Source organism: Panthera onca, chromosome F1 (genome assembly GCF_046562875.1).
Source record: "Panthera onca isolate mPanOnc1 chromosome F1, mPanOnc1 haplotype 2, whole genome shotgun sequence".
Taxonomy (NCBI): Eukaryota; Metazoa; Chordata; class Mammalia; order Carnivora; family Felidae; genus Panthera; species Panthera onca.
In genome coordinates, this window is record NC_138355.1 from 16,929,013 (window position 1) to 16,952,355 (window position 23,343).

The following is a 23,343-nucleotide window of genomic DNA, read 5'->3' on the forward strand; positions in this document are numbered from 1 at the left end:
CCGACACCGCCTCCACCCGGCCTCACGCCCGCGGCCCCGCCCCCTGCTGCCGCGCGTAGATAAACGCTGGGCGACTGCGTCGCTGCCGCAGGCGTGCGGCGTGCAACTCGCAGCCAATGAGATGCCAGGAACCAAAAGCAGTGACCAATGAGACGCTGGGAGGGCCCGGGTGGCCGGCCAATCGCGGCGCTGCGCACCCGGATGTGCTTGCCAGTTGTGAAGCCCATCTGTGGGCAAGTGTGAGGGGCTCCGCACGTGGGGCTGGGGCTGGGGCTGGGGCTGGGGCTGGCAGCTGGCAGGAGGACTGAGTGTGTGTTTGGTTCAGTGTGTCGTGCGTGGGGGTGGTGTGTAAGCGTCGTCTCCTTGGGGTTTGAGCGGGGGAGAAATCAATGTGGTCATTAGTCGTGGAAAGAATTCCACCGAGGGTGCCGGGACCAGCGTGCGTGGAAGCCCATCCGATGGTACCTCACAGGGACTAGGAGAGACGAGCCTGGTCGGACAGTGAGAATATGAACCTCTTACCTAAGAGCTCCAAGGAGTTTGGCTCCGTGGACTATTGGGAGAAGTTCTTCCAGCAGCGAGGAAAGAAAGCTTTCGAGTGGTACGGAACCTACCTGGAACTGTGCGGCGTGCTGCACAAATACATCAAACCCAGGGAAAAGGTACGCGCGGCCTGGCGGTCCTGAGTGTGTGCTCGGGAACGTGGCAGATGATAACTTTACTCCTGGTGGATAGAGACAGGCGTGAGGGCGCTAATTGGGCCCATGTTTTCAGGCTTCTCCGCGTCATTCCGGCCCAAAGTAGGCAATTTAAAAATGTTCTTGTAAAGGCTTTCGGATAACAGACATGCGGCGCCCAGCTCACCGCTGAACTAATAGGCTCATTGGGACAGTGACTTCGTTAGTTGGGCAACCTAGGTATGGCCTCCTAGAGAGACCCTGTGCTTTTCTGTCACCGTCCATCCGTGTAGAGCAGACAGTACCTGTGGCTTTACTGACACAGGAATCTGTTAGCCAAATAGTTGTTGTGGGCACACTGAATTGCAGGCACTGTGCTCAGCCCATAAGCAACAAGAGCAGCAAGGCGTAAACCTTGGCGTAAACCTTCCGGAAGTGACAAGTGGTCAATGCAACGACGGGGTGGATAGAGATGGAATTGTACTGGAGGTGGGAAAAAAGGAAGGGAGAAAACTAACCTTCGTGGAGGATGTGCGAGACATGCTGGGTGCTGCGTGTGTGTGTGTGTGTGTCCAGGAGTTGAATTCTCATAATATACTCTGTCAGGTTCATTCATGTAGGACATGGAAACTGAGGCTCTGAGATCCAGTTTCTTGCCCAAGATCATACATGTAGTGTGTGGTCACATAGGAGTTTAAACTCAGGCCCATCTAGTCCCAGCGTATGCACTTCTCACCAAACTTTTCCAGAGATGGTGACATTGGGATAGAGCTTTGAAGGATGAGTGGGCGATTGCTCCATAGAGAGGGAGGCAACGACCCGTCTTTTAAGCTTGGCTTTGGAAAATAGCGGAATACCTTAGGTGGACCTGAAGGCATGAGTGGAATAGGATTTTGCCACAACTAGGTTTTCAGTAGTAAAACAGGAGATTTGAACTCTACTATATTTTGATTGTGTGACTTCCTATCAGTTCTTGAGTAATAAATGCTTTCTTCAGAGAAAAGAACAAACAGGATTTGTTTGTTTTTGCAGTATGGAAAGTCTATTTATACATAACTTGCATTGTTGTGGCTGAATGTGGTTTTCACTTGTGAGTTTCTCTAACCATTAGTGTTTCAACATAGAGCCTAGAATCACCTCTGTAACGGTGCTCCGTCCTGTGCATAGCATCCGCACCTTCTGAAAACTTGCACCAGCCAAGGCGAGACTTGATCCCGGGAAGTACGTGCAGGTCATTCCGTTGCCTTGATCACTTTCGTCTTGTTGGCTTTTTCCCTCAGGTGCTGGTGATTGGGTGCGGTAACTCAGAGCTAAGCGAACAGCTGTATGATGTGGGCTATCAGGATATAGTGAACATTGACATCAGTGAGGTGGTCATCAAGCAGATGAAGGAACGCAATGCCAGCCGCCGGCCCCAGATGAGCTTCTTGAAGATGGACATGACCCAGATGGAGTTTGCTGACGCTTCGTTCCAGGTGGTGTTGGACAAGGGCACCCTGGACGCTGTGCTGACAGATGAGGAGGAGAAGACCCTGCAACAAGTGGACAGGATGCTGGCTGAGGTTGGCCGTGTCCTGCAGGTGGGCGGTCGCTACCTCTGCATCTCCCTGGCTCAGGCTCACGTCCTGAAGAAAGCAGTGGGTCACTTCTCTCGGGAGGGGTGGATGGTGAGGGTGCACCAGGTGGCCAGCAGCCAGGACCAGGTGTTGGAAGCAGAGCCTCGGTTCTCCCTGCCTGTGTTTGCCTTCATCATGACCAAGTTCAGGCCGGGCCCTGGCTCTGCCCTTCAGATCTTTGAGCTCTGTGCTCAGGAGCAGGGCAAGCCTGTGCGGCTGGAGAGTGCCGAGCGGCTGGCCGAGGCGGTGCGGGAGCGGCAGCAGTATGCCTGGCTGTGCGGCCAGCTGTACCGCAAGGCCGGGCTGGGGAGTGTCTCTCTGGACTTGTGCGATGGGGACACAGGGGAGCCACGCTACACCCTCCACGTGGTGGACAGCCCCGCTGTGAAACCATCGCGGGACAATCATTTTGCCATTTTCATCAGTGAGTTGGGATTGCGCCCTCTCTTCCCTGGAGGGGCTGGCTCTGAGGGGCTGGGGCTTTGGTGGTGGGTGTGGCTTGGCTGGTTTTATCTTGCCGGGGGTGGCACTTTAAGAAGTGAGACCAGCCAGGGCGTGAGGGAGGGGGCACAGCAGCTATCCGGCTACCTGCTTAGATTTGGGGCTTATTTCTTCACATCTCCCTTTGGAAAGGCCTGATGACATGTGAGAATGGATTTGGTAGGGAGGACAGAGAGTGACACAGTTAAGTATAGGTACGTCTCATATTGTAGAGATAGGAGTTACTTTGTCACATGGAGTCATGGGAGTGACAGAGTCCCAGCTCTGGAGCCTGTGAGCTGTGTGACCTGGGGACGTTTCTGTGCTTCTCTGTTGAATATAGGGAGAGTCGTAGCTAAAGAAGTGACTGTTTGGGTTTCAGTTCTGGCTCGGGCACTTCCTGGTGGTGTGACTTTGGACATTCCTTTCCTTTCTATGCCTCAGTTTCCTCATCTCTAAAGTAAGGTCAACTGTTTTGTGTAGTTTTGAGAAGTGTAAACTCTCTCAGAATGGTGCCTCACACATGGTAAGTGCTTTATAAACATCAGTGTCATTATTGAAGGGTGTTAAGTGATACCAGATTGGCTCAGTAATGATCAGAAGAGAGAATGAGGAAATGCCTTCAGAAGTAGGAAATTGTGGACAAAATGCAAGATTTTGAAGTCATCATGCTGGTAATTTGCTGACAACTGAGCCATTTTCCCAAGTATTCCATAATTCTACCTGTCCACCAATGAAAACAAATATTAGTACAGCGGATACAGCCATGGAGGGTGGGGCTGGACTGCCTGGGTTTGAATCCCAGCTTCCCCATTTAGTAGCTGTGTGAACTTGTGCAAATAGCTTAACTTCTGTGTCTCAATTTCCTTGGAGTCGTAATATTACTAGGAGTAATAATACTACCTGTATCTTAAGACTGTTGTGAGTAATGAATTAGTTTCTGTTTATAAGTTTCTTGAAATAATGCCTGGCATGTAACAAGCGTTAGTATCATTGCTATTTTTTTTTTTTGCACTAGGTACCTGCCTCTCTCCCCTTATATACATGTAATATGGGACCTACCATGTGTCTGATGGCTTCTTTGCTCAGGGAATTGATAGCCCTCACTGGGTCACAGTTGGAAGGGTTGCTTGTCCTGTGCAGGGCCTGACTCTCTGCTCTGTAGTTCCTATTGGCTGGGGCTTGAACAACTCTTCCCGGGACTTCGTGTCACCAGGTGCCTCTTTCCAGTCCCCCAGGGTCGCGAGACCGAGTGGCTCTTTGGCATGGAGGAGGGTCGGAAGCAGCTGGCAGCCAGCGCAGGCTTCAGGAGGCTGATCACCGTGGCCCTTCACCGAGGTCAGCAGTACGAAGGCATGGACAGCATCCAGGCCGAGCTGTCAGCCAGAGTCCTGGAGCTGGCCCCTGCCGGGATGCCCACCCAGCAGCAGGTAACAGAGCTTCGGCAGCAGCATACACGGATCTCTAGACAAGTCGTATTAGCAGCCAGGAAGGCGGAGGGTGTCTTGGAAGGAGCTAGGACCAGTGTCTGTGCCCCTGTCTATTCCTGGAGGGCATGTCAACAGCTGCAAGCTAAGTGGGCAGAGCTTATGTTCTCTTGCCCCGGGCAGTGAGAGGAAGGTGAGCGGTGGCTTTTCTTGAGACCATTGAGACCCAGGGTAGCATCTGTGTGTGTGGGGCCTCGAGACTCCTCATAGATGGCACAGAGGAAATGCTGTCCACCTTGCAGGCTCCAGCTCTTTCTACTGTGGATTGTACAGACTGTGTTTCTCTTTTCCCTCTTTGTGTAGGCCTTCCTTGACCATTTTCCTTCTTAGAATCCTCATTATCTGATTGGAGAATGGAAAAGAGCCATACAGCTTAGGTTAGTTTTCAGGATATTAACATTGCTGGTAAGGAAACTGAAGGTTTTTGCCAAAAGAGTGATGTGGTATTGTCCATTGACACTGTCTTGTTCCATCCTGCTCAGGGTAGCGAAAAGGTGACTTTATTGCAGGTACTTTATAGTGAGGAATTTATCTTTGACAGGAAAGCCAAGGTGCCTGGAGGCTCTTTGCAGTAGTGACAGATCTGAAAAGATGAACCTAGACCCCTGGTTCTCACCTGTGCTTCTGCTCACTAGGCTGACTTGTGTTTACAGATGAATGTGTGTTTGATTCTTCCTGGCAGACTTTGCTATTGGTCCATCAGAGATCTAGATCCTGTAGGGAGGTTCATTTGTGACCTTCTCTCCAGGGCCTGCATCTCTGCAGAGTCAGCAGTCCCTGGGATTCTCTTGGAAATCTTTAAAAAGAAATAGTTGTAGGGGCACTTGGGTGGGTCAGTTGGTTAAGCATGACTCTGGATATTGACTCAGGTCATGATCTCATGGTTTGTGAGTTTGAGCCCTCATGGGTTCTGTGCTGATGGTGCGGAGCCTGCTTGGGATTCTCTCTCTCTCTTCTCTCTCTCTCTCTCTCTCTCTCTCTCTCTCTCTCTCTCTCTGCCTTTCCCCAACTTGTGCTGTGTCTTTCTCTCAAAATAAATAAAAACTTTTAAAAAATTAAAAAGAAATAGATGTAAAGATTGGGAAAGGTTATGGAAAAGTCTAGGGGGAAAATATAGTTTTCTCTTAATTTTTTTCTCCTGTTTAGAAAAATGGGGGAAAAGATGTGAATAATTGAGGGAAGGGAGAAATTAATTCAAACTTGGAATGGTTGCTTTCCCTGTGGATTTGTTATCTTTATCCCTGTTCTGATTCCTTCTTTCATAGTTAGCCCCCTGCTGTGCATTCCCTCTAGCATTTATGGAAAGCCCTTTTAAGGATTCCTATTGAAAAACTCATGTTTTTCTTTTTCTTTTTTAAAATTTTTAAAGTATATTTATTTATTTTTGAGAGAGAGAGAGAGAGAGTGAGCGAGCATGGGCAGGGGGTGGGCAGAGAGAGAGAGAGAGAGAGAGAGAGAGAGAGAGAGATTCCAAGCAGACTCTGTGCTGTTAGCATGGAGCTTGACACGGGGCTTGATCCCACGAACCGTGAGATCATGACTTAAGCCGAGATCAAGAACTGGATGCCTAACCGTCTGAGCCACCCAGGTGCCCTGAGAAACTCATTGTCTTCTTAGGGAGAACCAATTGGATTTCACTAATGGTTTCAGGGATCTTTATGTGTTCAACTGGTTTTCAAAAAAGTGAATTAAGCCTTTTGTGATCTATCGAAAAGCTGTAGAAAAGTTCTTTAATAGAAAGGCAAGTCTTTAGGTTCTTGCTGCCCAGAAGCTTGATAGGAGGATTCCATGACAGGATTAAAATTTCTCCTGTTTCTTGATTGAGCTGGTGTTTGACCGTATCTCTGTTATATCTTCAGGTGCCCTTTCTGTCTGTGGGTGGGGACATTGGGGTCCGGACCGTTCAGCACCAAGCCTGCAGTCCCTTGAGTGGCAACTATGTCGTCGAGGACGTGCAGGGGGATGACAAGCGCTACTTCCGGCGGCTGATCTTCCTCAGCAACAGGAATGTGGTGCAGTCAGAAGCTAGGTTGCTGAAGGATGTGTCCCACAGAGGTGAGGTGTCATCACACATGACCCAAGCGGTCATGGCATGGACTCTCCACTTGGGGTGGTCAGAAAGTGTTGGGAGCTTGGCCGAGTTGTAGGACAGACCTGGGTACGTGTGATCAGAGGCTCTTTGAGTTGTCCTGTTACCATCTGGACTCAGTCTAAGTGACAATAAACAGAACAGAGGTATGTTTTGTTCTTGAGCAAAGACTCTGAAATGATAAGGAGCTGGGGTGGTAGCTTACCAAATAAATGTGATCGTCACTTTAATGCCTTCAGCGTAGAGGCCATCTGTTTCGCACATTGCTCCTTATGCATCTGTATATTCATTCAGTAAGGCTCTGTGAGGGGAGCCACAAGCATGGAGGGTACAGGTGAACCCTGCCCTCCTTCACAGCACACCCCCTAGCATGTTTTAGAGAGGGCATTAGAGTTGGTGGGTACTTAGAGGTCATCTAGTCCAGTGCTATTCAGTAGAACTTTCTGAAATGGAGGGAGGGTTTAATATCCACTTAGCTGCCCAAATGGTAACCGTTAACCATATGTGGCTGCTGAGCATGTGGAATGTGGCTGGGGTAACTAAGGAACGAATCTTTAATTTATTTAATTGTAATTAAGTTACATTTACAATTCAATGGCCACAGGTGGCTAGTGGCTACAATATTGGACTGTGAAGATCCAGGCCAGGTCCTTTAGGATCCCTTTTAAGCAGTCTCCCAGATGCCACTCAGAAACTCCCACTGGTGGGGAAAACAAGAGTTTGTTTCACCTGCTATGTTCGCCAGTTGTGTATGTTTGTATTATAAAAGCAATACTGCTCAGTGTAATCCGTTCGAAAATCAATGTATACAGTGAAAAATGAGCATCTATTTACTATATACCAGAGGGAAGGAGTGGGGCCTTTATAGGATTTTTCCCTTTGGTGAGCACTTGTGATTTCCTCGTCTAGCAGGGCAGTGTGTATTACTGTCTGTATGGTACAGTGGAGGGATGATAGGCGTTGGAGACAGGCAGTCCCGGGTTCACATTCTGTCTGCACCTCCTACTGATACTGGGACTAATTTTTTTTTTTTTTTTTTTTTTTGATACTGGGACTAATTATTAACTCTTCAGATCCTCAGTTTTTCCATCTGCCTAATATGGGAATTATAAGGTCGTTATAAGAGTTAAATAATTAGAAGTTGTAGCAGAGTCATAGAGGAGGTAATTAGTAATTTTAAGTCCTTCTCTAAAAGGATTTGTGAATAGACTTACCCTGTTAGTGGCCTTATATTTCTCAGGGCAAAGGGGCTAGGACTCCTCAGTTTAGTTTTCCCAGGTTTTTGGGTGTGTTTTTGCCACTTTTCCTTTTTTGAGTCTCTGGTATCCAATGGTATGTGTTAAATGTTTAACAATTGTATTTTGGGGGCAAAAAGCCCTGATGTATACTGTTTGCCAATTTCTGTGGCATAATAAAGGCCACCACAGGCAGATTTCAAACTACCAACATGTCAACCGTGTCACAAAATTTGTGTATATTTATCAGTTCGGTTCTTGAGTTGGATCAAGCTAGCTACAGCACAATGCTGCTGGTAAGTCTTGCTTTCCCCGGACTGGGGTGCTAAGCATAGTACCTCATTATCTCTATCTCTCATTTAGCCCAGAAGAAACGGAAAAAGGACAGGAAGAAGCAGCGGCCCGCTGACACTCCGGAGGACCTCCCTGCAGCCCCGGGGCAGTCCATTGACAAGAGTTACTTGTGCTGTGAACACCACAAAGCAATGATTGCTGGCCTTGCCCTGCTGAGAAGCCCGGAGCTGCTCCTAGGTAAGTGGGGTGCACTGCCTCCCAGTCAGGGCAAGTAAGGTTACAGACCAGTCTGACAGCAGCCATTGCAGACCAACAAATGCACATGTATTTATATCTTTCTTCTTCCTGACCATCTTCTAAGTTTATCAGTCACTTTTCCCTCAAACTCAAATTGTAATCTTGAAATGGCTACATGTGTTGATGTCTAAATTCTATTAGAATTCTATTAGAATTCTATTTTGTTCATTTATTTAAAATATTCAGGTATAACATATATTTGGGGAGATACATAAAGTACACATTATAAGTATTTCAGTTTTGCTGAGTGCTTGCATATGTATCTACTCCTGTAACCAGTGGAGCATTTAAAAATCATGACTCCAGAAATGGCCTTTGTACTTTAGGAGAATTTCTGGGTTATCAGTAATGCATCATTTGAGCAGCAGATGCAGTTCTTTCTTAAATTTTTACTTAAACAAAAAGCCATGTTGTTGGTAGTACAGTAATAGCCGTATTACTAATAACAGGTTTGGATCTGACCACAGTAGCAAAAATGTTCATGTTCCTGTCTAGATTGTCACTGTCTTTACCAAGAGTCCTGACTATGTCTTGTTGAAACACCCTGTCTCGGTATTCTATGTCCCTAGAGTGTCAGTTCTTATGTTTAATCCTCAGACGTTGATCTATGTTTAACGTCTCCTTTTAGTGATTCTTTCTTCTTGTCTACTATCCCCCTGTGTTTTCTGTGGTTTCTCTGTACTTAGGACTAGGATGTGGGCCTTTGTTTTCCTGTGATTTCTGGAACTTGGATTTATTGCCCTCACTTGGTTGATGTGTCTGAGAGGGCAGTTGTGGCCTTTGAGTTGAAAGCTGGGCAGAGGGCATTGCATCTACACTGCCTTGTGATCATGAGCAAGATGTTGGCTGTTGTCCCTCTCAATTCCTAGGGGGAGTCTAATGCTCATGGTGGGGACTCTTGGTATGATGTCAGCTGAGTGCCTTGGGACTTTAAGGGTCCCCAAAGAACCATGTACTGGTCCCTCTTCTGGATCTAGTAAAGGAAGGATTGTGAGGCCAAGGTTGAATTTTCAGATGTAGATGTCAGATTAGCTCCTGCGTTTTTGGGATGAGACGGAGAAGCTAGGCCTTTAAATCTTGTATCCTCTGGGCAGAGCCAGTGATCCGACTCCCCCTGCCTTCTTTACTCTCCCCGAGGCTGGTACAAAACTGTTCATGAGAAGATAGTAAAATGATGCTTTCTTCCTTTATTGCAGAGACCCCACTGGCATTGTTGGTGGTAGGCCTGGGCGGGGGCAGCCTCCCTCTGTTTGTCCACGATCATTTCCCGAAGTCCTGCATTGATGCTGTGGAGATCGACCCCTCCATGTTGGAAGTGGCCACCCAATGGTTTGGTTTCTCCCAGAGCGACCGGATGAAGGTCCACATTGCAGATGGCCTGGACTATATTACCAGCCTGGCGGGAAGAGAAGGTACTGCAATTGGAGAACTCGGAGGGATGTTGAGGGAAGAGTAATCCAAGCTTGGCAGACCTGCAAGGGCTTCTAGAATTCCTCTGTAAGAGAGCAGCGTTAGGATCGTCCCAGTCTTTCACGTGTTCATTTCTTCATTCATTGGTGGACATATCGATTCAGTAAATATAGAGTGCTAGCCATATGCTCAATACTGTGCTAGGAGAACTCACTTCTGGGACGCCTGGGTGGCTCAGTTGGTTAAGCGTCTGACTCTTGATTTCGGCTCAGGTCATGATGTCATGGTTGTGAGATCGAGCCCGACATTGAGCTCTACGCCAGGCGTGGAACTTACTTAAGATTCTCTATCTCCCTCTCTCCCTCCCTACTCTCTCTCTCTCTCTCTCTCTCTCCCCCCCCAAATAAATAAATAAATAATAAAAACAACAACAATGAAAAACCCCACACCGTTTCTGCCCTTGTGGCACTAACAGATCAGTGGGCTTCTCTCCTGATTCTCTTCTGACCCTGTGTCGTTGCCACTTCCTCACTTTCCCATGGAACCTAACGTCTGTAGTCAGGTGAGTAGAAGGGGAAAAAGATTTGGGGTGTGTGTCAGGAGGTGTTTTGTAAATCTTTCAGCTGGAGGTGAAGCCAGAGATAGCGTGCGTGTAGCCCGGTGACTAAACCTGCGGGGCGCTGGGCAGTGGCTGCAGACGGGTGTTTGGTGGTTGTAACCACCAGGTAGGGCTGCTCTGGGCAGCGCGTGAGTAGAGCCTGAAGATGCTGCTAAACATCCTACAGTGCCCAGGACGGCCACCCACGACAAAGAATCGTCTGGCCCCAGATGGCAGTCGTGCTGAGGATGTGAAACCCTGATATAGATGCCACTCGGCGGGGATTGTGATGGAGTGAAGGCTCCGTTTTGCTCTAATGATTCGTATCCCAGACGGAGGACAAAAGGCATGTTAATGTTCTGCAGTCGCTCCTCTGGTCCTTCTGCTACTTTACATGTAGGCTCCCGTGACTGGTGCTTTCCGGAGTGTGTGTCCCTCAGGGAGAAGTCAGTCAGGCTGGTCCAGGCTTAAGGGAACCTGGGGAGCTTAGGCCACCCACCCTTCCTGGCCTGCCCGTTCCATACCTGATACTCTGGCTCTCGCTGGATTAGAGTAGCTCCCAGGAGGGTGTGGCAAATCAGGATGCCGGGGGTGAGTCCTTTGGTGCTGGGTGGACAGATGGTGCTTCACGGTCATTGCAAACTGAACTGAACTATATCAGAGTTTCACAGGTTACCTGTCTGAGTCTGGGGCCAGTGTGGGGGCCCAGGCCCAACCTAGCCAATACATGGGAAACACTTAAAACCGTGCTAGGCTCCTGGCAGGCACTTCGTGCGTGATGTGTTGCCATTGTGATTGCCTGTCGGTCAGTGTTGAACAGCCTGGCGATCATGTCTAACAGCCACCTTCCAGATTGTTGGAGGGCTCAGTGCTACAAATGTGGGCAATGGTTGTCCTTGGACTTTGATGAGCCAACATGTTCTGCTAAGAAACCAAAATGAGATCTGTGCTGTGGATACTAACAGGCTTGTAGGAGTCCTAAGTCAAGATTTATTAATTAATGAATAATCATTATCATAGTCTCAAAGTTTGCTAAAAGTCAGTAGCATTGCAGACTTACCCCTTGTAAAAGACATTCCCATCATACAAAGGAGTGCATCTGGTTCATAATCAGGTCTTTCTCACCCATTTAGCAAATCTATCTTTCCTGAGTCACCTGTTGTTCAATTAACTAGAAAAGATATACCAACTTTAATTTGAGAATGTTTTTGTCCTGCAAACATTTGCTGGGTCAGTCCCTAAAGGCTTAGGCAGCTGCTTTGCCTAGATCAATGGTTCTCAACTCTGCCTGTATTTAGAATTACCTGGCAGTTTAAGAAAAATACCAGAAGCTTCCCATCTCCCCTCCCCATCTGTTCCTTCCCTGTCCAGTGTTTTTGACTCAGTTTATTAGGAACGGAGCCCAGGTTTCTAAGTGTTTAGAACATTCTCAGTCTCTAATGTTCTGCTACGTCAAAATACTGGTACAAATGGACCCTTCATCAAGTAGTAATCAAGCTAGAGGACACCATTAATGTGTTTGGAAGCCTTTTGAAAGTGCCTCTTTTTTAATGTTTGTTTATTTTTGAGAGAGAGAGAGAGAGAGACAGGGTGCGAGCAGGGGAGAGACAGAGAGAGGGAGACACAGAATCTGAAGCAGGCTCCAAGACGCAGGGCTTGAACCCACAAACCATGAGATCATGACCTGAGCTGAAGTCAGATGCTTAACTGAGCCATCCAGGCGCCCCTGGAAAGTGCTTTCAAATGTGGAAGAAGGTGAGATGAATGCCCTGTCTCTCAGGTGGGGTGCTCACAGTAAAACCCTGACTGACAGTGACTCCCCTGACAGTGACATCAGTGCCCTTACAGGCGAACCACAGCCTCCACGTCATCCTAACTGAGCCACTTGCGGCCCCCACAGGTCACAGGGGAGATGCGGTGTAGACGTGTAAGTGGTGTCAGGCAGAGACTTGTTTGCTTCTCTTTCCCAGTACGGCCCCACTACAGCGTCATCATGTTTGACGTAGACAGTAAGGACCCAACACTGGGGATGAGTTGTCCGCCGCCGGCTTTTGTGGACCAGCCTTTCCTGCAGAAGGTCAAAAGCATCTTGACTCCTGAAGGTAGGAAGACAAAGGTTGGGGAGGGAGGAGGGGTGGGTCCTTTAAATTTGTTTTTCTTTTCAAATGAAAAATGCTCATGTCAGAAGTGTGTGGCTCAGTGAGTTGCCCCAAATTGAACACTCTTATTTATTCTCATCAAACACAGAACATTTCCAGCACCCCAGAAAGTCTACCTCTTACTTCCTTCCAGTAACTCATTCTCCTCTCAAGGATAGTGACTATCCTAACTTAAGTTAGCACAGCTTAGTTTTGCCCATTTTTGTTGTTTATATAAATGGAATCTTATGGAATGTGGTCTTTAAGTGTTTGTTTTCTTTCACTCAATATGATGTTTGTGAGATTCATCTATGGTGTTGTGTTTATATTGTTCCTTTATATTGCTGTGTAGTGTCATCGTGTGACACATTCGTGTCTCCATTCTCCTGGTTGTATTGGATTATTTGGGACTTTTATAAGTAGTACTGACCATAACGTTCCAGTAGATGCCTTTTGGTGAAATAGATTTGCAGGTCTGTTGGGCATATATGAAGGCTTGTGATTGCTAGAACATAGATCACGTGTATGCTCGAGTTTTCTAGGTGCTGCCACACAGTTTTACAAAGTGAATGTAGCAATTCACATTTCCACCAGCTTGGTCACGTTAGCTACCATTTGATTTCTTTCCACATGCCCTGGACTAGGCAGAATGGTATTTCCTCTTCATAGCAGCCCATTTTCAAATGAGGAAACTGAAGTAAAGAGACTTTGCCAAGGTGACACAAAGTGACAGCTGGAGCTTCAGCCCAAGTCCTTGCGACTTGGACACTGGAGCTCTCCATCCATATGTTGACAGCCTCCAAGATTTTTTTTTCTTTTTTTTTTTTGGTGTCAGGTACTTGGGTGAACAGAGATATTCAGAACCTTAATTGTCACAAGTCAGGTAATATTGGCCCTCTGATTGGCCCTCTCATTATGTACTCCATAAGGTACATGCCAAGAACGTAACATCCCTGTGTTTGTTTGTTTTTTTTCCCCTTGGGGATATTAATTCTTTCTCAAAGCAATTCTTTGGGAAACTGAGGTATAGAGAATGATAAAATAATTTGTTAGCAGCATGGAAGAGGAAAAAATTAACTTGAAGTTTTCTCATAGTTCACATATTCCCCACGCTCTTCTCTCTTTTTATGTGGTGTATTCTGTGCAAACTCAAAGCACTTGTGTTTTCTTAGCCCACCAGTGTCCCTGGGGCAGGAATTGGTATATTTCTAAGCGCGGAACGTTGTCTCCGACGTGTCCCCTGATCTGCAGGATGTGACTCTTTCCTTGCCACACCCTAGGTGTCTTTATCCTCAACCTTGTGTGCCGAGACTTGGGGCTGAAGGACTCAGTGCTGACCGGGCTCAAGGCCGTGTTCCCTCTCCTGTATGTCCGGCGAATTGAAGGTGAAGTAAACGAGATCCTGTTCTGTCAGCTGCACCCGGAGCAGAAACTTTCCACGCCAGAGCTCTTGGAAATGGCCCAGGCCTTGGAGCAGACCCTGCGGAAGCCTGGGAGGGGGTGGGATGACACCTACATACTGTCAGAGATGCTCAAGACCGTGAAGATCGTGTGATTGCTGAGGCCGGGAAGTCTGCTCAGCTTCGTGCCGGACTGGCCTTGGGCTCCTGGCCTGTGAGAGATTGAAGAAATATAATGCACCATATTTTTTAAGCCTCATATTTTTCTTGGTTTCATACTCAGCTGCATGCAACCTCCAGCTTAGCGAGGTTGCCTGAAGATCTGGGAAAATAAAAAATGTCCTTCCCGTCTTGTCCTCTTTAGTTCCACTTGGTTGACCCCCTCTGCTTCCCTGTACTGTGTCTTGGAGCAGGATTCCCAGCTGATGCCTTAACGACTATACAGCAAGCTCCTTAGGATGGAAGACAATCAACTTTGAGCGCTGGTTTGCTTTTGCTTTATCTTCCTCTTGCTTCTGTAGGAATGATCTCCAGGGAGATAGCACAGCATTCTGTGCCAAAAGACTGTAAAAAGAGCAGGATTCCCATAGATGTGAGACAGATTTGACAGAACATCCACTCTGCCTCCCTCCAGATAGAGCTGCCGCTGACATCCCGAGTTTTAAGAATCCAGCTAACCCGCTTTACTAAGCAGCTTTCCCCAGCTATCCAAACCTTGTAGCCTAAGCTGTTCTGTTCTCGGCAGAAGGGGTGGATATAAGTGGCCCCCATAACTGTGCATGTCAGAGACAGAGACTAAAGTCTGTCTAAACCGACTAAAGTCGGTTTACTCACCTTCGCTGAGTGACAGCTGCATGTGGGACCCAGCGTAGAGAGCTGTGGTGGAAGGAAAGGTGGTTAAGAATGGGCAGCAAACATGGATTAGCAATAAAAATTAACATGTTCCAATAACTCCTTAAGTGATTTACGTAAGCTGTCTTATTTAATGAGATAAAGGAAAGTTAAGCCAAAACTACATCTAATCCCAGATCTCACTGGAGCCAGAAGCATCAAGCTTGTACAACTGTGAAACCAGCAGTTCCGAGATTGGCTTGAAGTTCATCTCTTCTAATGATGCCAGGGCTGACTTAATGAGCAGTGCCATGGAAAGTACACCTTGTCGCCCTCCACCACCCCAGCTTGCTTCACGGGCCCTTTAAAATGGACTCTGAGCTCTTGAGGTGAAGCATATTTCAAAGACAGGGTGTCATCCATACAGAATGGTGTCAGCCCATTGAAGAAGGATGTGAGGACAGAGTAGAATTTTTGGATTTTACCCATTATAAAAATTTGGTGTTCCTTAGGGGATGATCTACCCTGGAGCCATCCCGTGTCATGCCCCTGCACCTCAAAGGGCCCTAGTTTGGGAATCCTCCACTGTTTTCTACTCTGTAAGTTCATGCAAGGTTAGGATAGGTGATAGGGGAACAGGGTCTGAGTCAAAGGGTCTAGTCTGACTGCCCTTCAGTCCTCTCTTTCTAGCTGTGCTGACTTTTGAATAGCTCATTTGGGTGGCACAGCCAAACTAGGGAATTACCAGAGTGAATGAAGATTAGATCTCAGCTATGTCTGAGGGGAGTTGTCCTGGGAGTTAGGCAGGCTTGTTGGAGAGAAGCCTCCTTGGAGGTGGGAAAAGGCCTGCAGGTGTGCCGATAGTTGTGTTAAAAATCGGGGAAGTCTGGCTGTGAAAGAGGAGTGAAGCGGCTGATGCGTGCCTCCAAAGGCTGAAGAAAGACCAGTGGGCAGAAATCACAGTTGTGCAGCTCTCAGCCTAATTTCCTACAAAAAGCCTTGTGCCAATGGAGACCACTTTGCTCACTGGATCACCTGGTGGCTCAGGCCATTTACTCAAACACTAGTCCTGACTCCCCTCACTGTGCTCCCTAAGTTGTGAGGAAAGGGGCATCTGTGTACAGGCACTGCCCTCGGCCTGTATCCCATCTTTCTCAATGGAGAGCTATCCCCTCTTTTAGGGGGGTGGGGATGAGTTTCCATTTTCTTTTTATTTTTTATCGAGATGTAATTGGCATACCACATTAATTAGTTTCAGGAGTACAACATGATTATTTGTATATATTGCAAAATGATCACCAAAATAAGTTTAGTTAACATCTAAGAGCTATTCACTTTTACATGGATGACAGGCAGATGAGTCTTTATGAGAATTTTGCCTAACTAGGCACATGAATTCTGGAGTGGGGGAAGCCCATGAACTCAGACACCTTCCAGACTAGGCAAGTAACATGAAGTGAAGTGAGACGTAAAACATAAAGGCTGGGAAGAAGCCCGCGGCAAACCAGAGAGGAAGTGCCCCATCAAAAGGCAGCAGCTGTTCTGAGTGAGCACTGTCCTGGAGCGCTGTGCCAGCACTGCTAGATCTTTTAAGACAAGCAGAAATCCTGAATGTATCTGTGTGTGTGAATTTTAAAATGTTGGCCAATCAGGAAGTATCTTCAAGACCTATTCAACCCATGGGCAGGTAATTTGCGTCTTCCACTCTAGGCGAGCGTCTACAGAGCGCTTGAGAATCTGGCATACACCCAGCTCTGAGAGCATAAAACAGGGAACAAGCTGGGCGCCTGGGTGGCTCAGTCGGTTAAGCGTCCCACTTGGCGCAGGTCATGATCTCAGAGCTTGTGAGTTTGAGCCCCACGTTGGGCTCTGTGCTGACAGCCAGGAGTTTGCTTCAGATTCTGTCTCTGTCCCTCTCCCTCTGCTCCTCCTCTGCTTATGCTCTGTCTCTCTGTCCCTCTCTCTCAAATATAAAATAAAACATGAAAAAAAAAAAAAACATGAAAAAGGAGGAAGATGATAGCTACCAGTCTCAAAAGTCTGGGTTATGACCTACATTTTCTGTAATGGCTACTCCTGAGTATAGATCAACTGCCATCCTTGAAGTAGTGCATAATTTTATTTTTATTTTTTGAGAGAGAGAGAGGGGGAGATCATGTGTGTGTTCTTGCTTGCAGGGGAGGGGCAGAAGGAGAGGGAGAGAATCTCAGGCAGGTTCCACTCCCAGTGCAAAGCCCTATGTGGGGCCTCACGACTGTTGAAGATCATGACCTGAGCTGAAATCAAGGGTCAATCAACAGTTGGACATCTAACCAACTGAACTACCAAGGTACCCCTGGATAGTGTACAATTTAACTTCCCAGATCTATTGGAGGCTGAATGATAATAAATCACCTTACAACCCTCTCCCCTTCCTGCAGGACCAGTTCTGCAACAATGTAAAATTGGTGACGCTGGCTATTGCCCCTTCTCCACCCTCCCCAACACAACAATTCTTCAGTGTGCCTCCAGTCTTCCATCATGGCTCAGCTTGCTAACTGGGCCACTTCTTGAGCCAATCTTGTGTGTAAACCAGTAGTTCTCGGCTTCACATCGGAGTCATCTGATCTGGTAATAATGGTTCCTACATATGCCCATGTTCTAATCTTCATAACCTATGAATATATTACATTACATGGCAAAGGGGAATTAATGTAGCAGATGCATTTGATTTTGATACTGTAAATCAACTAATAGGGAAGTATTCTTGATTATCTGGGTGGGCCCAACACAATCACAGGGGTCTTGAAGTGTAGGAGAGGGAGGCAGAGAAGTCAATGTCAGACTGATGCAATATGAGAAAGACTTAACTGATGGTTGTTGGCTTTGAAGATGGAAAGTCAGCCTCTAGAAGCTGGAAAAGGTGAGAGAACTGAGTGTCCCGTAGAGCCTCCAGGAGGGATTCAAATCTGCCAACACCTTGATTTTAGCTCACTGAGAACTCTTTTGGACTAATGCATTATAGATGTATAAGATAATAAATTTATTTTGTTTTAAGCCAGTAAGTTTGTGGTAAATCATTACAGCAGTAATAGAAAACTAATATACCTGGGAAGCTTTTTTGTGTGTCAACTCTTAGTAACTTTCAAATATGCAGTACAGCATTATTAACTATAGTCACCATGTTGTATATTACATCCCCATGACTTATTTTATAACTGGAATTCTGTACCTTTTGACCCCCTTCACTCATTGCACCTACCTTCCCAGCCCTTGCCTCTGGCAACCCCCAATCTGTTCTCTGTATCTGTGAGCTTGGTTTTAGTGTTTTGTTTCTTGTTTGTTTTTAAGATTCTAGGTGTAAGTGAGAGCATATGGTATTTGTCTTTCTCTGACTTATTTCACTTATTTCACTTATTTTCTGACTTAGCATAATGCTGTCAGGGTCCAGCCATGTTGTCTGAAATGGCAAGATTTCATTCCTTTTTATGGCAGAATAATATTCCAGTGTGTGTGTGTGTGTGTGTGTGTGTGTGTGTGTGTGTGTGTGTGTCTTCATTTTATTCATTCATCCAATGATAGACATTTAGGTTGTTTCTATACCTTTGGTATTATAAAGCCACAATAAATGGGGGGGGGGGTGCATATATCTTTTTGAGTTAGTATTTTAATTTTCTTCAGATAAATACCAAGAAGTGGAATTGCTGGATTGCAAGGTGCTTCAATTTTTAATTTTTTGAGGAACCGCCACACGGTTTTCCATAGTGGCTGCACCAATTTACATTCCCACCAACAGTGTACTATCTGGAAAACTTTAAAAAATACTTAGGTCTAGATCCCACCCCCAGAGATTCTGATTTAAATGGTCTGGGGTACAGCCTATGCATCAGACTTAGCAAAAGTTTTCCAGTGATAACATGCAGCCAAAGTTGAGGAGCACTGAGGTGATGGTTATGTGAGTGGCTATGTTAATCGGCTATGCTATTCCCATTTCTGGCTTAGCTCTGACATGCAACCAGTAACAGTCACTTGATGGGAAATGCTCTTCTCCCACCTTGTCTAAAGAAAAACACATTGTGTTTGCTTTTACTCATAACACTCTCCTACCAGATGTGTTGGGGTTCCCCCCCACATACACCAAGCAATGCTCCAAATCGCCAACACCAATGAGGTGTCATACAGTTCAATTCGGATTGGACACTATCTGCCTGGGGTTAGTGCAGACCTAGAGACTGCCCCGCTCCTTGTGTGCCAGTCTCAAGATTATAAGTCTAAGTTGTCAACTGTGCTTCTGACTGGCCATAAGTCAGAGGTTCCCATGCCCCCTTCAGGTTTGATAATTTGCTAAAGCAGCTCCCAAAACTCAGGAAGACAGTTAACTTAGATTACTCATTTATTTTAAAAGGGTATAATTCAGGAACGAGCAGACGGAAGAGACACACAAGGCAAAGTGTGAGGGAGGGGTATGGGGCCGCCATGCCCTTTCTGCATGTTCCCCCAACCCTTGCACCTCCAGGGGTTAACCCACCCAAAAGCTCTCAGAACCTGCACTCGGGATTTCTGTGGAGACTTCATCATACAGGTAATAGATATGATTGATGGTTAACTCAATTTCTAGCCCCTCTCCCTTCCCCAGAGATGAGAGGTGGGCTGAAAGTGCCAAGTTTCTAATCATGGCTTTGTCTTTCTGGTGAACAGTTCCCATCCAGGAGCCCACCTCATCAGAACAAAAGATGCTTCTGTCACCCAGGAAATTTCAGGAGATTTAGGAGCCATGTGTCAGGAACCGGAGTCCGAAACCAATTTGTATCTCGTATTATTTCACACACCTGGACACTTGTGCACACCTCAGCTCTTTGCCCTTTGAGTGGATGACAGTAGGGTGAGGAGGCCAGCTTGCTGCATAGGGTGGTTTTCTCCACAGAGCACAGCAGCCCAGTCCCCACTATAACTGGGCCCTGAGTGAACATCCTGAGGACCGCTAAGAAAACCCAAAGGCTTCAGTAAACCATAGGTAACCCAGCTTTTCTCTTTTCTCTTGTGGCTTGTCTTGCCATTTGGTTTCTACAAATCTATCGATAAGTAATGGTCGAGAAGTAGAATTTTTGAGTCTTTATATTCAATAGGATTTTTTTCTTTCTTCTTTTTTTCTTCCTTCCTTCCTTTTTCTTTCTTTTCTCTTTTCTCTTTTCCCTCCCCTCCCCTCCCCTCCCCTCCCCGAGGCTGTTTTGTGCCAGACACCTTGCTTAGGAAAGAGATACAGCTCCTGATGTTACAGAGTACACTGACTAGCTTGGGAGGTAAGTTGCAACAGTGATGAGTGTGGAACCACATGTTTTGGACCCACTGTTTTGTTTTCCCACTGAGCTGGTTCCTATGCTTTCCAGTAGATGGCACTAAAGATCACACAGAAGTTTGGGGTGTCTCTGAATTGGCCCCCGGAGAGCAGAACTCTTTTGAGAATCTCCTGTTTTTTTTCTCTTGTGCCTGAAGCCACATTCCTACCTTGCCTATTTTTCTCTCTCTTCACTCAATACCTTATCCACTCTGCTTTTCCACTATCACCCTTTCTGTCTTCCCATCCATATGGACAGATGATTCCTTCCAATCAAGGAGGGCACTGCATGGAGGCAGGGGTCATTTTGCCTCCCATCCCTGATTTTAGAAGCATTGGTGGAAATGGAGCAACGGGATGCTGCTAATAGAATGTAAAAGAGCTTAAATCTAGGAAGCATATAAGAAATAAAAATACCTGAGCTTGCATATCAAGTTTTCTGCCAAGAGGTAAGCCATTTTAGTAGTAAAATAGTACATGTGGGAAAGGTTGGAAAAAATATAATTTGATTGAAATAATTGATTTGGATTTTTTTAAGTGCCAACCTACCTGTAGTGGTTTGACTAGTAGCCTCAAAAAAGTAATGCCCAAATTTTAACCCCTGGGTCCTGTAAATGTGACTTTATTTGGAAAAAGAGTCTTTGCAAGTGTAACTAAGGATCTTAAAATGAAATCATCCTGGGTTAGGGCAATTTTCTTTTATTTCTTTTATTTGAGAGCGCACGTGGGAGGGACAGAGAGAGAATCTTAAGCAGACTCCAATCGCACAACCCTGAATCATGACCTGAGCTGAAATCAAGAGTCCAACACTTAACCAACTGAGCCACCCAAAAGCCCTGAGGATTAGGGCAATTTTAAATCCAAAGACAAGACCTTAGTAGGGGAAACAGAGAGGTAGGACACATAGGAAAAAAGACTATTGAAGACAGAGACAGATGGGAGACATGCATCCATGAGCTGAGAATAGCTAACAGCCACCAGCAGCAAGGAAAGAGACATGGAATGATTCTCCCTCAGAGCCTCTAGAAGGAACCAATCCTAACAGCACCTCGACTGAAGATTTCTGACCTCCATAATGGTAAGAGAGTACATTTCTGTTGTTTTAAGCCACCTAATGTGTGGTAATTTGTTTCCGTAGCCTTAGGAAATGAAAGCACTGCCTAAAAGGGTTTTATCTGTGCTGTTGCCCAGAACCAGAGATTATATGGCGTCTGGGCCACATGCTACCTGCAGAGGTCTTTAGCCTTCATAGGACATTTCATATAAAATCTGGGTTTCTAGTTTCTTTTGAAACCTTGGAACTCTGGCGGTGCTGAGCTCATGTTCACACTTGGTTAGAACTGGTAAATATCTGTCTCATATAGCCATGTTTGTTACGGTCCCCCGTGCTCCCTTTCTGTCTCCTTCCTGCCTGGCCCTGCAGGCATTAGAGTTTGTAGCTCCTGTATAGGCACCAGGATTTGTTTTAGAATAAGGGGAAAGGAGCCCCTGATTTTATAGTCAGCAGTTTGGGGAGATTTGTATATATGGCAGCACAGTGTACAAGGTGGTTTCTGGTCGCTCAAGAAAACCACCTGCGGACCATTATCCGTATATGGATTCTAAACCATATCCCAGACCTCCTATATCAGAATCTTGGGTATGTGTGAGGGGTGACGGAATGGACATGGTAGAGCTCTAGAATCTGCATTTTTAAGAGCTCTGGAGCAATTCTGGTAATAAACAGGCCTTAGAACAGCTGCCAGAGGGCATTATCTTCTAGGACTAAGAAAAAGAGCCAATGTGAGTTTGTTATCCCACTGGAACTCTTTGAAGCATATTTTTATTTTTTTTTATGAAAGCATTTATTATATTCAAAAAGGTAAATTTATATATTACGCATGAAAAACAAAGCTCAACTTTGTAGGACAGCTTCTTAGAATGTAAAGTTAAAATTACAATTGAATATACAACATTTCCTAGTGAAGTCTTTTCTCAAGAAAATTGGAATGATTTACCTTATTTTATGAAGGCAAGGTTTGAATTCATTAGGTTCTTCCTATTTAGATATCCATTAACCAAGAGCATCAAAACCAGGTAGTTCCTTTAATAAAATCGTAGAAATGAACACACAATTAGTATTATAGTGATATATCTTACTTATCTAGGCAATCTGCTCATAAAAACTTTTTTCTCTCTGTTTTAATGGTGGGCGGGGACAAGCTGCAGAGATGGTTGATGGGCCTTATTGACCTGCAGGCGGAGCCTGCCGGGCACCGTCTTGTGGGCAGAGTACTGGTTAGGTTGCTATTTAATCCACAGCTCTGAAATAACGGGTTTCCAGCTTTCATCTTTAAAATAAGGCTTGGGTCTCTACCAGTCTCCGGAGGATGCTAGCAGACCGTTTGAAGGAATAAATTAGGAAATGTGAAGGTATTCACAGAAAGTTGTTATAGCAAAATGAAGTTACCATTATTTTGATCAAGGAAGGTTACATACATCTGGTGATTCTCCAAAGCATTGCATATAGATTCAATTTCCAAGTATCTTATTAAGTGATTTCTTTCTCTGATAAACATTTTATGGATAAACACTCAGTGCCATGAGCCACGCACTCTTCTATTGCACTAGAAATACTGCAGTGAGCCCGGATGCGGGGCTCGAACTCAAAGACCGTGAGATCATGACCTGAGCTGAAGTGGAATGCTCAACTGACTGAGCCATCCAGGCACCCCTCTTTTTATTATTTTTAAATGTTTATTTATTTTGAGACAGAGACAGAGCACGAGCAGGGAAGGGGGACACAGAGGGAGAGAGAGAATCTCAAGCAGGCTCCGTGATGTCAGCACAGAACCCTATGCGGGGCCCCAACTCACTAAACATGAGATCATGACCTGAGCTGAAATCAAGAGTCGACGCTTAACCATTGGAGCCACCCAGGTGCCCCAAGACTATCTTTTTTCTGCTGAATTGCCTTTACACTTTTGTCAAAATCAGTTCTTCAAATATGTGTGGTCTATTTCTGGACTCTTTATTCTGTTCCATTGATTTACTTGTCTATCTTTATGCCAATGCCACTCAGTCTAAATGATTCTAACTTTGTAATAAGTCTTGCATTAAAATAGTGTTGTCTTCCAAACTTCATTTTCTTTTTTTGCTCTTCTGTCTTTTGCTTCCATATTAATTTTGAATTTGATTGTGAATATTCACATAAACAAAAGTCTGCTGGAATTTTGATTGGTATTGCATTGAATCTATAGATTAATTTGAGGAGAATTTACATAATTAAAATATTGAATCTTCTGATCCATGAGCACGATATATCTTTTCATTTATTTAGGTATTCTTTAACTTCTCTCAGTGACCTTTTATAATTTTTAATGTACAAGTAGGATGCATCTTTTGTAAGATTTGTTTCTAAGTACTTCATATTTTAATGCAATTGTAAATAGTATTTAAAATTTTCAATTTGCGGTTCTTGCTAGGATAGGGAAATAC

General features: G+C 45.6%; 1 protein-coding gene and 1 long non-coding RNA gene across 5 annotated transcripts in view; both read left to right on the top strand.

Annotated features, from left to right (window-relative positions):
* The first annotated feature begins 215 nt into the window (after window positions 1–215).
* Window positions 216–14,074, top strand: METTL13 (methyltransferase 13, eEF1A N-terminus and K55). The gene is made up of 8 exons (XM_078441330.1): window positions 216–662; window positions 1,958–2,717; window positions 4,004–4,203; window positions 6,120–6,315; window positions 7,948–8,115; window positions 9,372–9,587; window positions 12,154–12,285; window positions 13,602–14,074. Exons 1-8 carry the CDS (start codon window positions 510–512, stop codon window positions 13,874–13,876), a joined length of 2,100 nt encoding a protein of 699 aa, XP_078297456.1. The 5' UTR covers window positions 216–509; the 3' UTR covers window positions 13,877–14,074.
* Window positions 14,075–19,860: 5,786 nt separating this feature from the next.
* Window positions 19,861–23,343, top strand: part of LOC144614956 (uncharacterized) — a 42,168-nt gene continuing 38,685 nt past the window's right edge. For all 4 annotated transcript variants that reach the window (XR_013553308.1, XR_013553309.1, XR_013553310.1 and 1 more), the window contains exon 1: window positions 19,861–22,785. This is a non-coding gene — a long non-coding RNA (uncharacterized LOC144614956). The remainder of the gene's footprint in view (window positions 22,786–23,343) is intronic.

Bases quoted from the DNA above. Each gene is read 5' to 3' on its own strand.
- METTL13 (XM_078441330.1), top strand. From the start codon at position 510: ATGAACCTCTTACCTAAGAGCTCCAAGGAGTTTGGCTCCGTGGACTAT. The intron at 663-1,957 runs GTACGCGCGGCC...TTTTTCCCTCAG, and splicing joins ACATCAAACCCAGGGAAAAG to GTGCTGGTGATTGGGTGCGG. The intron at 4,204-6,119 runs GTAACAGAGCTT...TTATATCTTCAG, and splicing joins GGATGCCCACCCAGCAGCAG to GTGCCCTTTCTGTCTGTGGG.